The following is a 14464-nucleotide window of genomic DNA, read 5'->3' on the forward strand; positions in this document are numbered from 1 at the left end:
ACAATGACGTCATCCAAAATGTCGGATCCAAGATGGCGGATCGAAAATGGCCGTCGGGGTCAAGGTCAAGGTCACAACCATCCAAGATGGTCGCCGTGACGTCACAATCCAAGATGGCGGTCGGCTTTACTGGCTCCACACCCAGGACCCAGTCCCAGGAGCCCCATTCCTATACTACTTATAATCATTGAAGTGTAACTTCTAATGCGACTTCCAACAAGGTAGCGTTAAACGTTTAACGCTACCATGGAGGGGATATAAAAGCACTGTTGCGTTAAACGTTCAACGCTCCTGGGGAGGGGGAATAGAAAGAGACAGAGCGAGAGTGAATGCGTGGCACTCGAACGCATGCGCGTAGTATACCTGTTACAGGCCAGCGCGAGCGTTAGCAACGAGTAGCGTCCAATATTCCAAGCACATGCGCGTGGTATTCTTGCTATGCAGCGAAGTTAACAGTGTGAGCGTCGTGAAATTAGCTGAAATACGTACTGGTTGTTCTATTTTATTGTTCTATTTTAATTTATAATATTCATTATTTCATTTACTTGTTTTTTTTTTAGTTTGATTTGATACAATATGATTTCACTAAAAATCAATTTCTACCCCATCCTATTTTCATTTCCACATTACGAAGTTCCACTTCTTCCGCACTGAGGGACTCCACGCACTATTTTTTGTTTCTGTGTGTACTTCCGCCCCGGGGTAGGTCCGGCATCAGGCAGCACCGCCGGAGCCGGCTCGAGAGCGAGCGAACTGCTTAGCAGGCTGGCAACACTGCCGGCGACAAGCTTTTATTACTGTCAGTTGGTATTATAGACGCGCTGAGGACGCATCGTCGCTTGCTGTTCGATGACGTTGGTAAGGACACTTTATATAATTTGGAAAACGATTAAAGGTCGTATCGAAATAAAAGTTTCTTGCCGCAAAATCGGACGACATTGAACGGCATTATTCAGCAGTTAGGGCCACGAATGTTTCGCTGTTTCATTGGGTAGTTAAGTAGACTTGAAGCACATATGCATTTGCTTCACGTTGATGATTGGACTACAGTGGTCGTGACACACACTTAGCGACACAAAGCAAGGGGATTAAGTGGTTATCCAATCACGTGAAATCCGCCAAATGATGTGCCCTTGTTATCGATAAATGAGCACTATGGAAAGGCTTGTTTGTACACAAGTGAGTCGAGTCTAGCCTGGCGTGGGGTGAATAATTGTTGGTCTAGTTATGGGTAGTTTTACACACATCAAACTATACGAACTCAATAATAAAATACCTACCTGAATTCATATGACCAAACCATAAGCAATCCGAATAGAAGGTACAGTGTCACAGAAGCTAATGAACAAAAGTAAGTGACTGGTCTGTGCACAAGTGTATGGAGTCTTAGCCTGGTGTGAAGCAACGCGAATTTTGCAGGTTACGCATGTTTCGCGTTGTTGACGTTTTGAAGTCTTATAATTTTTTGCATGTCAAAGTTGCCATTTTTTTTTTTTTTTTAGTTTTTTAACTTGAAGCTTGTAGTTAGAGACCGGAAAAATTTACGGATTCATTTCAAGATATGATAGAATCAAAATACGTGTACCTTTTTGCTACTTTTGTGATTGGACAGCAGTTTACCTGGATAACTCTTAACCAGTGTAAACATTCACAAAAGAACTATCGATTCGCAGGCATCCCAGTTGACAGGTCTCACAAGTCAGTAGCAGGTTATGTCAGGTCAGGTCTATCCTATAGGTCAAAGAAATCGTGAATTTTTTCCAGTCCCTAGCTACAAAGTAGTGAAGTATGAAAGGGTGCGGGTGAAGTAGGGGCCTAAGTGGATCACATGCGTAAGCTCGCACGCCTATTCATGTTGGTTTCCAACCCAGCGGGAAAGGGTAGAGTGCCCTGTGCGCCAGACATCTGTGAACCTTTTTGATGTCCTTACCGTCGCCAGAAGTTGCCGACTTTGCCCCTCGCTGCGGAAGAAGCTGGCAACACGCAACTCACAACTGCTCACCGCGAAGTCTAGAGCGCCTGTTCCAGGCGAGATCAACTTTGCGGGGACATAAAGCTCGCGACCCGCAAGAGTTCTATCCGTACGCGAATTATCGCACAGCCTGAGACGTAAACGAGAATGATTGTGTCTTGATCCCCATGGCAGTCGATTCGTTTACGTCCCTCGTTAGCGAGGCGAGTGCTAAGCGAACGACACCGAGTTTTATTCTCTCACGTTGCCGCACGTGAAACTAGAATGCAAGAGTTTCGGGACGAATAGCAGACAATCACAAACTGCGCTCTAATTGTCTGCACGGTACGGAAATTGTTAAATAAATTAAATTTATATTACAGATAGTTAGTTATTTTGATGTGTAACATCTTATTTCTTGGTATACGGCATTTTTTGGGAGGAATTTCGTGAATGGAACGGAAATATGAAACTAAGGTGCTACCATCTGGGGCGTATGGTGGGAGCCACAATTCACAAAATCAAGGGGAAACTTTATATTATTAACGGTTTGATGAATTTTAACAATATGCCAGTATTTTAATAAAATTTACTTGTCGAAAATCAGCCGTATCATTATATAATTTAAATTTTCTCTCGGCAAATTAAATGATTCGATAGTCAAAGTAGCTGCTCCGGCAACGAATTCTAGCGGTGGGTGCGGAAACTACGTGTGATTCACGTAAAAAAAAAAGTAGTTGAAAACACTATTTTCACATGCGTTTATCACAAGCGTTGTTTGAAAGAATTCTACGTTAAATTTCGTGTCCGAGTTTCGTATTATAAGTGTATTTGCAACGTGAGAACACGTGTTACACACCTCCGGCGAGTACTGAAAGACTCGCTCTCATATGTCTCACTCGAGTGACCTCGCTGTCGAGGACGGCGGCGAAGGAGGGAAATAAAAACGCCGACATGGAAGCCAGGAGTGAAGGACAGTTCTTTATTGCTGTGGGGTGAGGTGCGGGTTGCGGGCCGCTACACGCCCGTGTCTGCCTGCGCGGACAGCTGCTGCTTGGCCACGTCGATGATGGCGTACCGCTCGTTGGTGGTGAGCTGCGACTTCACCACCGAGTGCACGCCGTTCTCGCACAGCACGCTCGCCATGGACAGGAACACGTCGCTGCGGTCCGAGCTGTGGCGGCAGCCCTGCGACATGCACTCCGCTACACCACACTGCACTACACCACACTGCACTACACTGCACCACACCGCACTGCACTACACCACACCGCACTGCACTACACCACACTGCACTGCACTACACTACACTGCACTACACTACACCACACTGCACTACACTACACTGCTCTACACTACACTGCTCTACACTACACTGCACTACACTACACTGCACTACACCACACTGCACAACACCGCACTGCACTACACCACACTGCACTACACTACACTGCACTACACTACACTACACTGCACTGCACTACACTACACTGCACTACACCACACCGCACTGCACTACACCACACTGCACTACACCACACCGCACCGCACTGCACTACACCACACTGCACTGCACTACACTACACTGCACTACACTACACCACACTGCACTACACTACACTGCTCTACACTACACTGCACTACACTACACTGCACTACACCACACTGCACTACACCGCACTGCACTACACCACACTGCACTGCACTACACCACACTGCACTACACCACACCGCACCGCACTGCACTACACCACACTGCACTGCACTACACTACACTGCACTGCACCACCCTACACTGCACTACACTACACCACACTGCACTACACTACACTGCTCTACACTACACTGCACTACACTACACTGCACTACACCACACTACACTACACCACACCGCACCGCACTGCACTACACCACACTGCACTGCACTACACTACACTGCACTACACTACACTGCACTGCACTACACTACACTGCACTACACCACACCGCACTGCACTACACCACACTGCACTACACTACACTGCACTACACCACACCGCACCGCACTGCACTACACCACACTGCACTGCACTACACTACACTGCACTACACCACACCGCACTGCACTACACCACACTGCACTGCACTACATTACACTGCACTACACCACACCACACCGCACTGCACTACACCACACTGCACTGCACTACACTACACTGCACTACACTACACTACACTGCACTACACCACACTGCATCGCACTGCACTGCACGGTGCTCTTACAGGGACCTGTTTGCAACACTGCAACTAAGATATTCACATTCCTACAACACGCGGCTATGGTTATTTTTTGGCATTTACCAAACACTTTTTTTGGAGATAATACTGAGTATTCCTTGCGAAAATTTCTGCATATTATTTTTGTATTTTTTTTTTCAAATCACAGAAAAGGAATTCGAATATTCAACATTTTGACTTCGTTTTATTATACTAATTAATGTCGGAAGGTCATGCTGGAAAGTTATTCAGGGAACGGTTTACCAGTAACTTTATCTATTGTAGGTACTTGGACAACACAGCCCGGGTATGAATCCGAATCCAGTATTACTGCGAACACTATTTGTGTATTGATACAGTTTTTATCTTGAAATGTACTGTAATCTCACTTTAATATTTCTGTTCCATTTACAGAAAAAAATTCAGTGGCTAACGTACATCATCTAGTCACCTTACAGCAAGTCAGTTACCGCTATACCCCTAACCCAACATAAATAATTTTTTTTTTGAGGATTAGGTCACGTCACAAACCTCTATCATCCCCCTTCCCAAACCCATAACACTGCACTGCTCAGTTAACTTAGTATCCCTTTACTAACATTTTAAAACCTAACATTCTATTTTTAAGAACTGGAAGTTATGGGCAAAATTCCGGTATCTGGTACTCCAGAAGGGCCCAGTGGTTCGATACCCATTTCTGACAATATAATCATAATATGACTCATGCCAAGGGACTGGAAAAATTCGCGGTTTCAATTACTTCTAGTACATACTCCACTGACTTCTACACACATGAACAAACATCACCTGCTCATTGGCTGCAAACTTGTGAGACGTCAAAACTGGGTTATCCGTGATTTAATACTTCTTTACTTGAGGATTTATAACTAGCCCAGAGTCCTCTAGATAAACCGTTAACAAATAGCAAAAGCATCTCAAGAGTGTACATATTTTAATTTTAGCCTATCTTGAATTGAATCAGAGAATTTTACGATCTCTGCTCTTAGCTATACCCTAGGGTGTAGCAGCCGGGGGGGGGGGTGGGGGGGGGAGATGTCCCTTGAATTAAGAAGCCCTTCACTGAGGGGGGGCCTGGCTCTTATTGCAAAAGCGTGACTGCTAAACGGGTTTGATGACAAAACTGTGTCTCATTGAAAACTTTCTGTATAACTTAAAGTTTTATGCTGACGCAGGCCCAAATAAGGGCAGTATGCAGCATGTAAGCGAAGGTGTCGGGCCGGACGAGGCGAGCACTCACCTTCACGTAGGTCGCCACGGGCAGTATCTCCAGGGTGTTGAGCAGCAGTGCCCTGCAGATAGCCGCCACGCCCAGCGCCACCCCCCACGAGACGTAGCCCTTCCCGCTGACGATGTCTTTCGAGCTGCGACAAGACGAAACGACAAGCTCGAGCGCGCTCAATCGCTCCCACAAACAAAGGCGTGGGGGGGAATCGAACAGTTTAACAGTCTTGAAACGTGGCGGACGTAGCCATAGGCCAAGGTTTTCTCTTTCTTTCTCGGAGAATATTACCGTTTTCCGTACCACCTCGTTGATTCCGTCGATTATCCATTCTCACCTCACCACCCCTCATCGTCTCTGATGACCCGACGTCGAAGAGGCGTTAAGCCCTGATTTATTAATCGATTCATAACAAGCTAAAGCAGCCAGTTATACATGAGTAAACCTAAGGCCCGGTTTAACCAACTCAGGTAAATAATTTTGTTTTAGTTAATTTACTACATCAATTCGATCATCTGCGAAGCTTATTTAGATTTCCCAGTTGGAGTTTATACTCTCAATTTTATCGGACTTATAAAATATTTTATCAGGTTTAATGTAACTCACAAGTTACACAAAAAAGTGGTTCTGACCCCAGTTGAGAATACAGTAAGCCATATTTTGAATGGTGTGCCGAATCGCATTTATAACCTCTGGATAAGGATAAAGCTTGGTTAAAAACGCACCATTTCATCATAAAAAAATCGGAGGTACAAATCATATCCTGATACAAATACTTCGATTTTCTCATAATTTAATTTCTGTTGAAACCGATCATGCATGATGAGGCAATGACCAAACCAAATTATTAAACCGTATCTATATAACAATTTATACATAGGCCTAAAACAAATAAAATACATACAAATTTGTTATATAATTTTATTTTTGTGGACATAATAGTCTCTCCTTATTCCAAGAGGTTTGGCCAGTGTTGAGTAAAGGTTTATGGGTTCAAGTACAACTTCCTACGTGGAGGCTTTCAAATTCATTTGTTTATAAATAAACAAATGAATTTGAAAGCCTCCACGTAGGAAGTTGTACTTGAACCCACGACCCCAGGCTACAAATCAGACTAAAACTACCGAAACCTTCGGCAGTCGTAATCGTTAGTGAAGTACATATCTCAGTGTGTTAAACCGCCTTTTCAAGAAAAATAATGAAAAGAAGTTTCAGTTTATTTTCCTATTAAGTTCATTTTTTTGTTATAGTAGAACATGGTATATGTGGCAAATAATACCGCAAGTGGACTGATAGCACTCACGCAGAACCTAGCTTTTATCTGTGGGTGTTACATTAGTGGAAATTAAGTAAATAAAAAGAAAAGAAAAATTTCCATCTTCGATATACATACTAATTATGATATTTCCCCCCCCCCCCCCTTAGTTTTTATAAGTTTTTATAGTCTGATGTAAATGAACAACCTTTATAATATTGAAAAGAGAACACATCACATTATTTAAGGTGGGTAACTGCAGTTGTCATAATAGTCACACTAGGCCACCAATGTCAACTCAAACAAGATTACTGTGATTTTTTTAACCGAAGATAGTAAAGTACATTGTCCCTTAGTAAAATACTGTCAGGTAGTACTTAAGGAGGTATTATACTAAATGATTTTGTTTTCATAATTTCGGAGTTTCGCCCACAATTTTAAATAAATTCTTCAAATAATGTGTTATAAATTTAGAAGCTATTTATTAGATGGTTTTGAGTATTTTTATGGCAAATTTTTAACTAGCAGAACTAAGAGTATGTAATCGTGTTGTATACAGTTTTAATTAATCGTTTGTGTGTAGCCTTTGACGTGAATTGCTTAATTTTTTGTATATCATTCATAAATCAATTAAAAATTGGTTTCCCCCAATCATATAAACCAAGTTTTTTCATAATTTTGATAAATCCTAGTGGCGGCAGCAGTTTCGATTTTTTTGAGGGGCGATGATCTAAAGGGTTTAGGGTGGCATGGAATACCTCCCATCTTAACGGAACAAGTAGCTTCTCAAAAAGATATCTTACCGCATTTCTGTAGCACTAAAAAAAATACATTTTTACGAAAAATTAATTGAACCTACTGCGAAGGTCAGGCACTGTCTTGGGTAGATTAATTTATTTTTGTTATCACTCCAATTTATAATTTTATTTCTAGGGTTTCGTTAGGAGTAATCGGTTACGTGAGGAGGAATCGCCCCTCTCATAGATAGAGACCGGAAAAAATTCGCTTGTTCATTTCGCGATAAGCTAAACTTTTAATTCATATGCCTTTGAGCAATTTTCGCTTTTGGCTCACTGTTAATCTGGACGACTCTGGTGCAATGAGGAACCCTCAACCAGAGAAGTATCCAATCGCAGACAACCCAGTTGAGACCGCTCACAGGTCAACAATCAAGGAACTGGCGTTATTTCTCCGAGTAAACACAGGATTGTGTGGTCTACCCTGAAGGTAACTGAGTACGTGAATTTTTTACGGTCCCTACCCATAGAACCATCGCAGTAGCAAACCATAAATGGCGTACGGCCACGCAAAAAAAAATGTGTTGAATAATTGTTGCGCATCGCAATAATCGTTCAGAGAAGAACGGAGCTCCGACGTGTGGACACTCACGCCTGCTTGATCTCGTTGGTGAAGGTGTTCTCCTCCTTGCAAATGTCCTTCTTGACTGCGAGCAGCGGGGTGCCCGACACGTGGACCCCGCACCAGTTGAACACTGCGGACAAGCCGAGAGCCCCGTCGCACCTGGTGCGTTCTGACACCCGTCTGCGCTTCTACAGCAGCCAGTTGCCAGCAAGCAGTGTGGAAGATAACAAGGAAGATATTTTACCTTTTTAAAAAAACATTGCTACGGTTATTTCGCACATATGAAATAGGTTTTCATTACGAAAAATTTCTCATATTTTTATATTTTATTTGATGTTTCATTCAAGCATATTTTTTTTTATGTTGGAGGAATGCCGTGGATTCATGGTAAGTATATCCTAAGTATAGTCTCGGATGTAACTTGTATCTTGTAACATGAACAATCGCTGATAATAAATAACATGAAGGTGTGTACTAACTCAGCGACAGAAGTGTACGACGTGGGCCTCTTGAGACAAGTTGAATGAGTGAAATTTTAACATTCATAGATTTTTATTACGCCCTTGCATCAGTCAGTATGGAACGTTTCCCTGCATTACTTTTTTTTTTGTGAGGAACAATATCTGAAAACGCAACCCTGCAAAATTACATGAACGAATAGTAATTCGCAAATTGGAATTTCGCGTGCGTCAGGCATCACTCCTCTGGCTCTAACCTCGGTAACGAGCATATTAATGTGCTCTCAGGTTGTTCATGTTGAAAATAAACTTATAATACGAAACTCTGACACAATTTTAAAGTAGAATTCTTTCAAATAATGCCAGGCGTGTCAAATATACTAATCAAGAATATATTCGTTACTCAAGTACATACTAACATTTCTAGACGCCAACCACCCGCACTTTCTGCACTCGCCGCTAGAATACGCTGCCTGAATCGTAAACGTTACTCGCCACCATCACCCGCAGATGGCAGCACGAAAAAAATCGGAAATTTTGAACTATTAGGAACAGCTCCGATAAATTCGAAAAAGACTTGAAAAAATCTTAAACCCACATTTTTGTCCAAGAATGTTATTAGAATACTGCCCATCTTGTTTAAATTCACTAAAAAGTAATACTTTAAGTTGCCGCACACGTTAGAAGTTACAGTTATATGACATTACGAAAATACTAAGCTGAGACATTTTGAAACATAATATAACTAGAGACCTGCAAAATTCGCGGATTCATTCGGTGATAGGCTAGAATTCAAACACATATACCTCTTAGATAATTTTTCTATTGGCTTACTGTTCATCTTGGCGAATCTCAACCAATTATAAACCCTCAACCAAAGAAGGATCGAATCACAGACAAACCAGCTGAGATGACCAAGTCAACAAACAATGAACTTGCGTTATTTACCCGAGTGTACAGGAGAATGTGCAGTCCATCCTGAAGGCCATCGAAACCGCGAATTTTGCAGGTCTCTAATTACAACACTAAGTGTATGTTTGTGTATTTGTTTTTGTCTAAACTACATAAATAAGTCTGTAAATAATTTCTGTAAGCAGACAACCTTATTGAGCAGATTCAACATTATTATAATATGATTTTATTTTAAAAAAAATAGTAAAACGAAATCTAGTGACGAGCTTTGAACCACTACTCTGAGGTCAACAAGCGCGGTCTCCACAACTCTGCTATAAAGCCGTTTTTTTTATAACCTAAGTTAAAACTAAGTGTGTAAGGGAGGGGTCTAGGTAGGGAAGACTCTAAGTGCGTCTCAGGGCAAGCCCTATACGCTCTAAACATGCGGGTTTTTAAACATGCAGAAAAGGTCACGTGCATCATGTGCTAGGAGGGGATTGGTCAGCCATGGCAGACGTTTTCGCTATGACTAACTCCCCTCACTCTTAATTCTAGACTAAAACTAGATAAGTTGGGCCCAGGTAAAACCTCCATAGACAGAGGGAAAACCCTGGGCACATACATACATGCGGGATGCAAAGGTCATGCATTATTACAAGCAGGTGGATTACAGGAATAGAAGGATGGTCCTGGAAGAAGAGTGGGGCGTGGTAGAAGTTCTACTATGCAAGGGATAGGGCACTTGGACTTTTAGTCCGCATTGGTTTGGTCAGGTCTGGTCTTTTGGGGGCGGCTTATGCCGTTTCCCGTCGTGCTGCCAGTTAGCACTCATTGTGGCTGTGTAATATGATCGTGTAAGTGGGGCAGTCTCGAACTGTGGCGTCGGACTAGACTCCAGAGTGGTGACAGAGCTTCAGGTCGACCTGTCGCCAGTACAAGGCTGTCGGACAGTTAGAGAAATTGCCACCATCTGTCATTGAAAGACTCTAGCCTAGCATCTACGCTGTTATTCTTCTAAGGATAATTTATTTATTCCATTAGGGCCCCGCTGGGCCAAAGCACGACTATTTCAGCTATGAAGCCGATTGAAACGCCGGTTCTCCTGGTCACTGCTGTCAGCACACGGAAGGGGCGAAGGGGAGGAGGGGCGGAGGGGCGGAGGGGCTATTTTTTTTCCAAGCCTAAGTTAATTCTAAGTGTGTAGGGGAGGGTCCAGGTTAGGGGAGGACCTAAGTGTGTCTCAGGCCGAAGCCTATACACTCTACCATGCGGGTTTTTAACCATGCAGGACAAGGGCGCGTGCATCGTGTGCTATTGGGGTTTACTGGCCAGCCATGGCTGCAATTGGCGCCATGACTGACGCCCCATTGGTCGCCTAGCTTAAAGCTAGCTAATGTGACCCAGGTAAAACCTGCATAGACACAGGGAAAACCCTGGGCCGGTTCATGCGGGGATCAAATAACATGCATTAAGCAAGCAGGTAACTACTGGACAAGAGGAAGAAGGGTCCAGGTAAGAAGAGTTGGAGGGGCTGAAAAATCAACCATGCTGGAGTTGGGTGCTTGGGCCTTGCGGCCCGCATTTAAAGGTTGGGAACTCCTGGGTTATTATTAACCAGGGGCGCATGCGCCCCCAGGGACGGGCGACTTCACTCGTCGGCCCAGCCACAGCTGCCCAGGCAGCCACAGTTAAAACAGAAGTGGGCAGACGAGCCAGTAAACCGGCTCGAACTTCTGGCTCTCGGAGCGAAAGGCAGCCTGACATTGCACCATCTTCATCTTCCTTCTTCCAGTCAACAGCCAACGACCTTTCAAGCCAGGGTGGGGGTAAGTCGTTCAGGCGAATGAAGTATCTTGCGAATCGCGGAGGGGCTGAGGGGCTGTGGGGTGGAGGGGGCGGAGGGGAAGAGGGGGTGAAGGGGCTGAGAGGCGGAGGGGCGGAGGGTTTGGAGGGGCGGAGGGACGGAATGGTGGAGAGAAAAAACGGCCCGATAGGGGCGGAGGGGCGGAGGGGTGGAGGTACGGAGGGGTGGAAGGCCCGAGAGGGGCGGAGGGGCGGAGGGCCCGAGAGAGGCTGAGGGGCAGAGGGCCCGAGAAAGGCTGAGGGGCAGAGGGCCCGAGAGGGGCTGAGGGGCAGAGGGCCCGAGAGGGGCTGAGGGGCGGAGGGCCCGAGAGAGGCGGAGGGGCGGAGGGCCCGAGAGAGGCTGAGGGGCAGAGGGCCCGAGAGAGGCTGAGGGGCAGAGGGCCCGAGAGGGGCTGAGGGGCGGAGGGCCCGAGAGGGGCTGAGGGGCGGAGGGCCCGAGAGAGGCGGAGGGGCGGAGGGCCCGAGAGAGGCGGAGGGGCGGAGGGCCCGAGAGAGGCGGAGGGGCGGAGGGCCCGAGAGAGGCTGAGGGGCAGAGGGCCCGAGAGGGGCTGAGGGGCGGAGGGCCCGAGAGAGGCGGAGGGGCGGAGGGCCCGAGAGAGGCGGAGGGGCAGAGGGCCCGAGAGAGGCGGAGGGGCAGAGGGCCCGAGAGGGGCTGAGGGGCAGAGGGCCCGAGAGAGGCGGAGGGGCGGAGGGCCCGAGAGAGGCGGAGGGGCGGAGGGCCCGAGAGAGGCGGAGGGGCGGAGGGCCCGAGAGAGGCTGAGGGGCAGAGGGCCCGAGAGGGGCTGAGGGGCGGAGGGCCCGAGAGAGGCGGAGGGGCGGAGGGCCCGAGAGAGGCGGAGGGGCGGAGGGCCCGAGAGAGGCTGAGGGGCAGAGGGCCCGAGAGGGGCTGAGGGGCGGAGGGCCCGAGAGAGGCGGAGGGGCGGAGGGCCCGAGAGAGGCGGAGGGGCGGAGGGCCCGAGAGAGGCGGAGGGGCGGAGGGCCCGAGAGAGGCTGAGGGGCAGAGGGCCCGAGAGGGGCTGAGGGGCGGAGGGCCCGAGAGAGGCGGAGGGGCGGAGGGCCCGAGAGAGGCGGAGGGGCGGAGGGCCCGAGAGAGGCTGAGGGGCAGAGGGCCCGAGAGGGGCTGAGGGGCGGAGGGCCCGAGAGAGGCGGAGGGGCGGAGGGCCCGAGAGAGGCTGAGGGGCAGAAGGCCCGAGAGGGGCTGAGGGGCAGAGGGCCCGAGAGAGGCGGAGGGGCAGAGGGCCCGAGAGAGGCGGAGGGGCGGAGGGCCCGAGAGAGGCTGAGGGGCAGAGGGCCCGAGAGGGGCTGAGGGGCAGAGGGCCCGAGAGAGGCTGAGGGGCGGAGGGCCCGAGAGAGGCGGAGGGGCAGAGGGCCCGAGAGAGGCGGAGGGGCAGAGGGCCCGAGAGAGGCGGAGGGGCAGAGGGCCCGAGAGAGGCTGAGGGGCAGAGGGCCCGAGAGAGGCGGAGGGGCAGAGGGCCCGAGAGGGGCTGAGGGGCAGAAGGCCCGAGAGAGGCGGAGGGGCAGAGGGCCCGAGAGAGGCTGAGGGGCAGAGGGCCCGAGAGGGGCTGAGGGGCAGAGGGCCCGAGAGAGGCGGAGGGGCAGAGGGCCCGAGAGAGGCGGAGGGGCAGAGGGCCCGAGAGAGGCTGAGGGGCGGAGGGCCCGAGAGAGGCGGAGGGGCAGAGGGCCCGAGAGGGGCTGAGGGGCAGAGGGCCCGAGAGAGGCGGAGGGGCAGAGGGCCCGAGAGAGGCTGAGGGGCAGAGGGCCCGAGAGGGGCTGAGGGGCAGATGGCCCGAGAGAGGCTGAGGGGCAGAGGGCCCGAGAGGGGCTGAGGGGCAGAGGGCCCAAGAGAGGCGGAGGGGCAGAGGGCCCGAGAGAGGCTGAGGGGCAGAGGGCCCGAGAGAGGCTGAGGAGCAGAGGGCCCGAGAGAGGCTGAGGGGCGGAGGGCCCGAGAGGGGCTGAGGGGCGGAGGGCCCGAGAGGGGCTGAGGGGCAGAGGGCCCGAGAGAGGCTGAGGGGCAGAGGGCCCGAGAGGGGCTGAGGGGCAGAGGGCCCGAGAGGGGCTGAGGGCTGGAGGGCCCGAGAGAGGCTGAGGGGCGGAGGGCCCGAGAGAGGCTGAGGGGCAGAGGGCCCGAGAGGGGCTGAGGGGCAGAGGGCCCGAGAGGGGCTGAGGGGCAGAGGGCCCGAGAGAGGCTGAGGGGCAGAGGGCCCGAGAGGGGCTGATGGGCAGAAGGCCCGAGAGAGGCTGAGGGGCAGAGGGCCCGAGAGGGGCTGAGGGGCAGAGGGCCCGAGAGAGGCGGAGGGGCAGAGGGCCCGAGAGAGGCTGAGGGGCAGAGGGCCCGAGAGAGGCTGAGGGGCAGAGGGCCCGAGAGAGGCTGAGGGGCAGAGGGCCCGAGAGGGGCTGAGGGGCGGAGGGCCCGAGAGGGGCTGAGGGGCGGAGGGCCCGAGAGGGGCTGAGGGGCGGAGGGCCCGAGAGAGGCTGAGGGGCAGAGGGCCCGAGAGAGGCTGAGGGGCAGAGGGCCCGAGAGGGGCTGAGGGGCAGAGGGCCCGAGAGGGGCTGAGGGGCGGAGGGCCCGAGAGAGGCTGAGGGGCGGAGGGCCCGAGAGGGGCTGAGGGGTGGAGGGCCCGAGAGAGGCCAAGGGGCAGAGGGCCCGAGAGAGGCTGAGGGGCGGAGGGCCCGAGAGAGGCCCGAGAGAGGCTGAGGGGCAGAGGGCCCGAGAGGGGCTGAGGGGCGGAGGGCCCGAGAGGGGCTGAGGGGCAGAGGGCCCGAGAGAGGCTGAGGGGCAGAGGGCCCGAGAGGGGCTGAGGGGCAGAGGGCCCGAGAGAGGCGGAGGGGCAGAGGGCCCGAGAGAGGCGGAGGGGCAGAGGGCCCGAGAGAGGCTGAGGGGCAGAGGGCCCGAGAGAGGCTGAGGGGCGGAGGGCCCGAGAGGGGCTGAGGGGCGGAGGGCCCGAGAGGGGCTGAGGGGCGGAGGGCCCGAGAGGGGCTGAGGGGCAGAGGGCCCGAGAGGGGCTGAGGGGCGGAGGGCCCGAGAGGGGCTGAGGGGCGGAGGGCCCGAGAGAGGCTGAGGGGCAGAGGGCCCGAGAGAGGCTGAGGGGCAGAGGGCCCGAGAGAGGCTGAGGGGCAGAGGGCCCGAGAGGGGCTGAGGGGCGGAGGGGCGGAGGGGCGGAGGGGCGGAAAAGGCTGTCGGTCAG

General features: G+C 50.7%; 1 protein-coding gene across 1 annotated transcript in view; it reads right to left on the bottom strand.

The window, feature by feature from the left end:
• Positions 1-2906: 2906 nt before the first annotated feature.
• LOC134529500 (L-lactate dehydrogenase-like) overlaps positions 2907-14464 on the bottom strand; it is a 31937-nt gene continuing 20379 nt past the window's right edge. Inside the window, exons 6-8 of the mRNA XM_063363650.1 lie at positions 8092-8194; positions 5466-5589; positions 2907-3139 (exon numbers count right to left, since the gene is read on the bottom strand). Of these exons, the coding sequence (XP_063219720.1) occupies positions 2969-3139; positions 5466-5589; positions 8092-8194 (398 nt within the window). The 3' untranslated portion in view covers positions 2907-2968. The remainder of the gene's footprint in view (positions 3140-5465; positions 5590-8091; positions 8195-14464) is intronic.

This window comes from Bacillus rossius, chromosome 1 (genome assembly GCF_032445375.1).
Source record: "Bacillus rossius redtenbacheri isolate Brsri chromosome 1, Brsri_v3, whole genome shotgun sequence".
NCBI classification, from domain to species: domain Eukaryota; kingdom Metazoa; phylum Arthropoda; class Insecta; order Phasmatodea; family Bacillidae; genus Bacillus; species Bacillus rossius.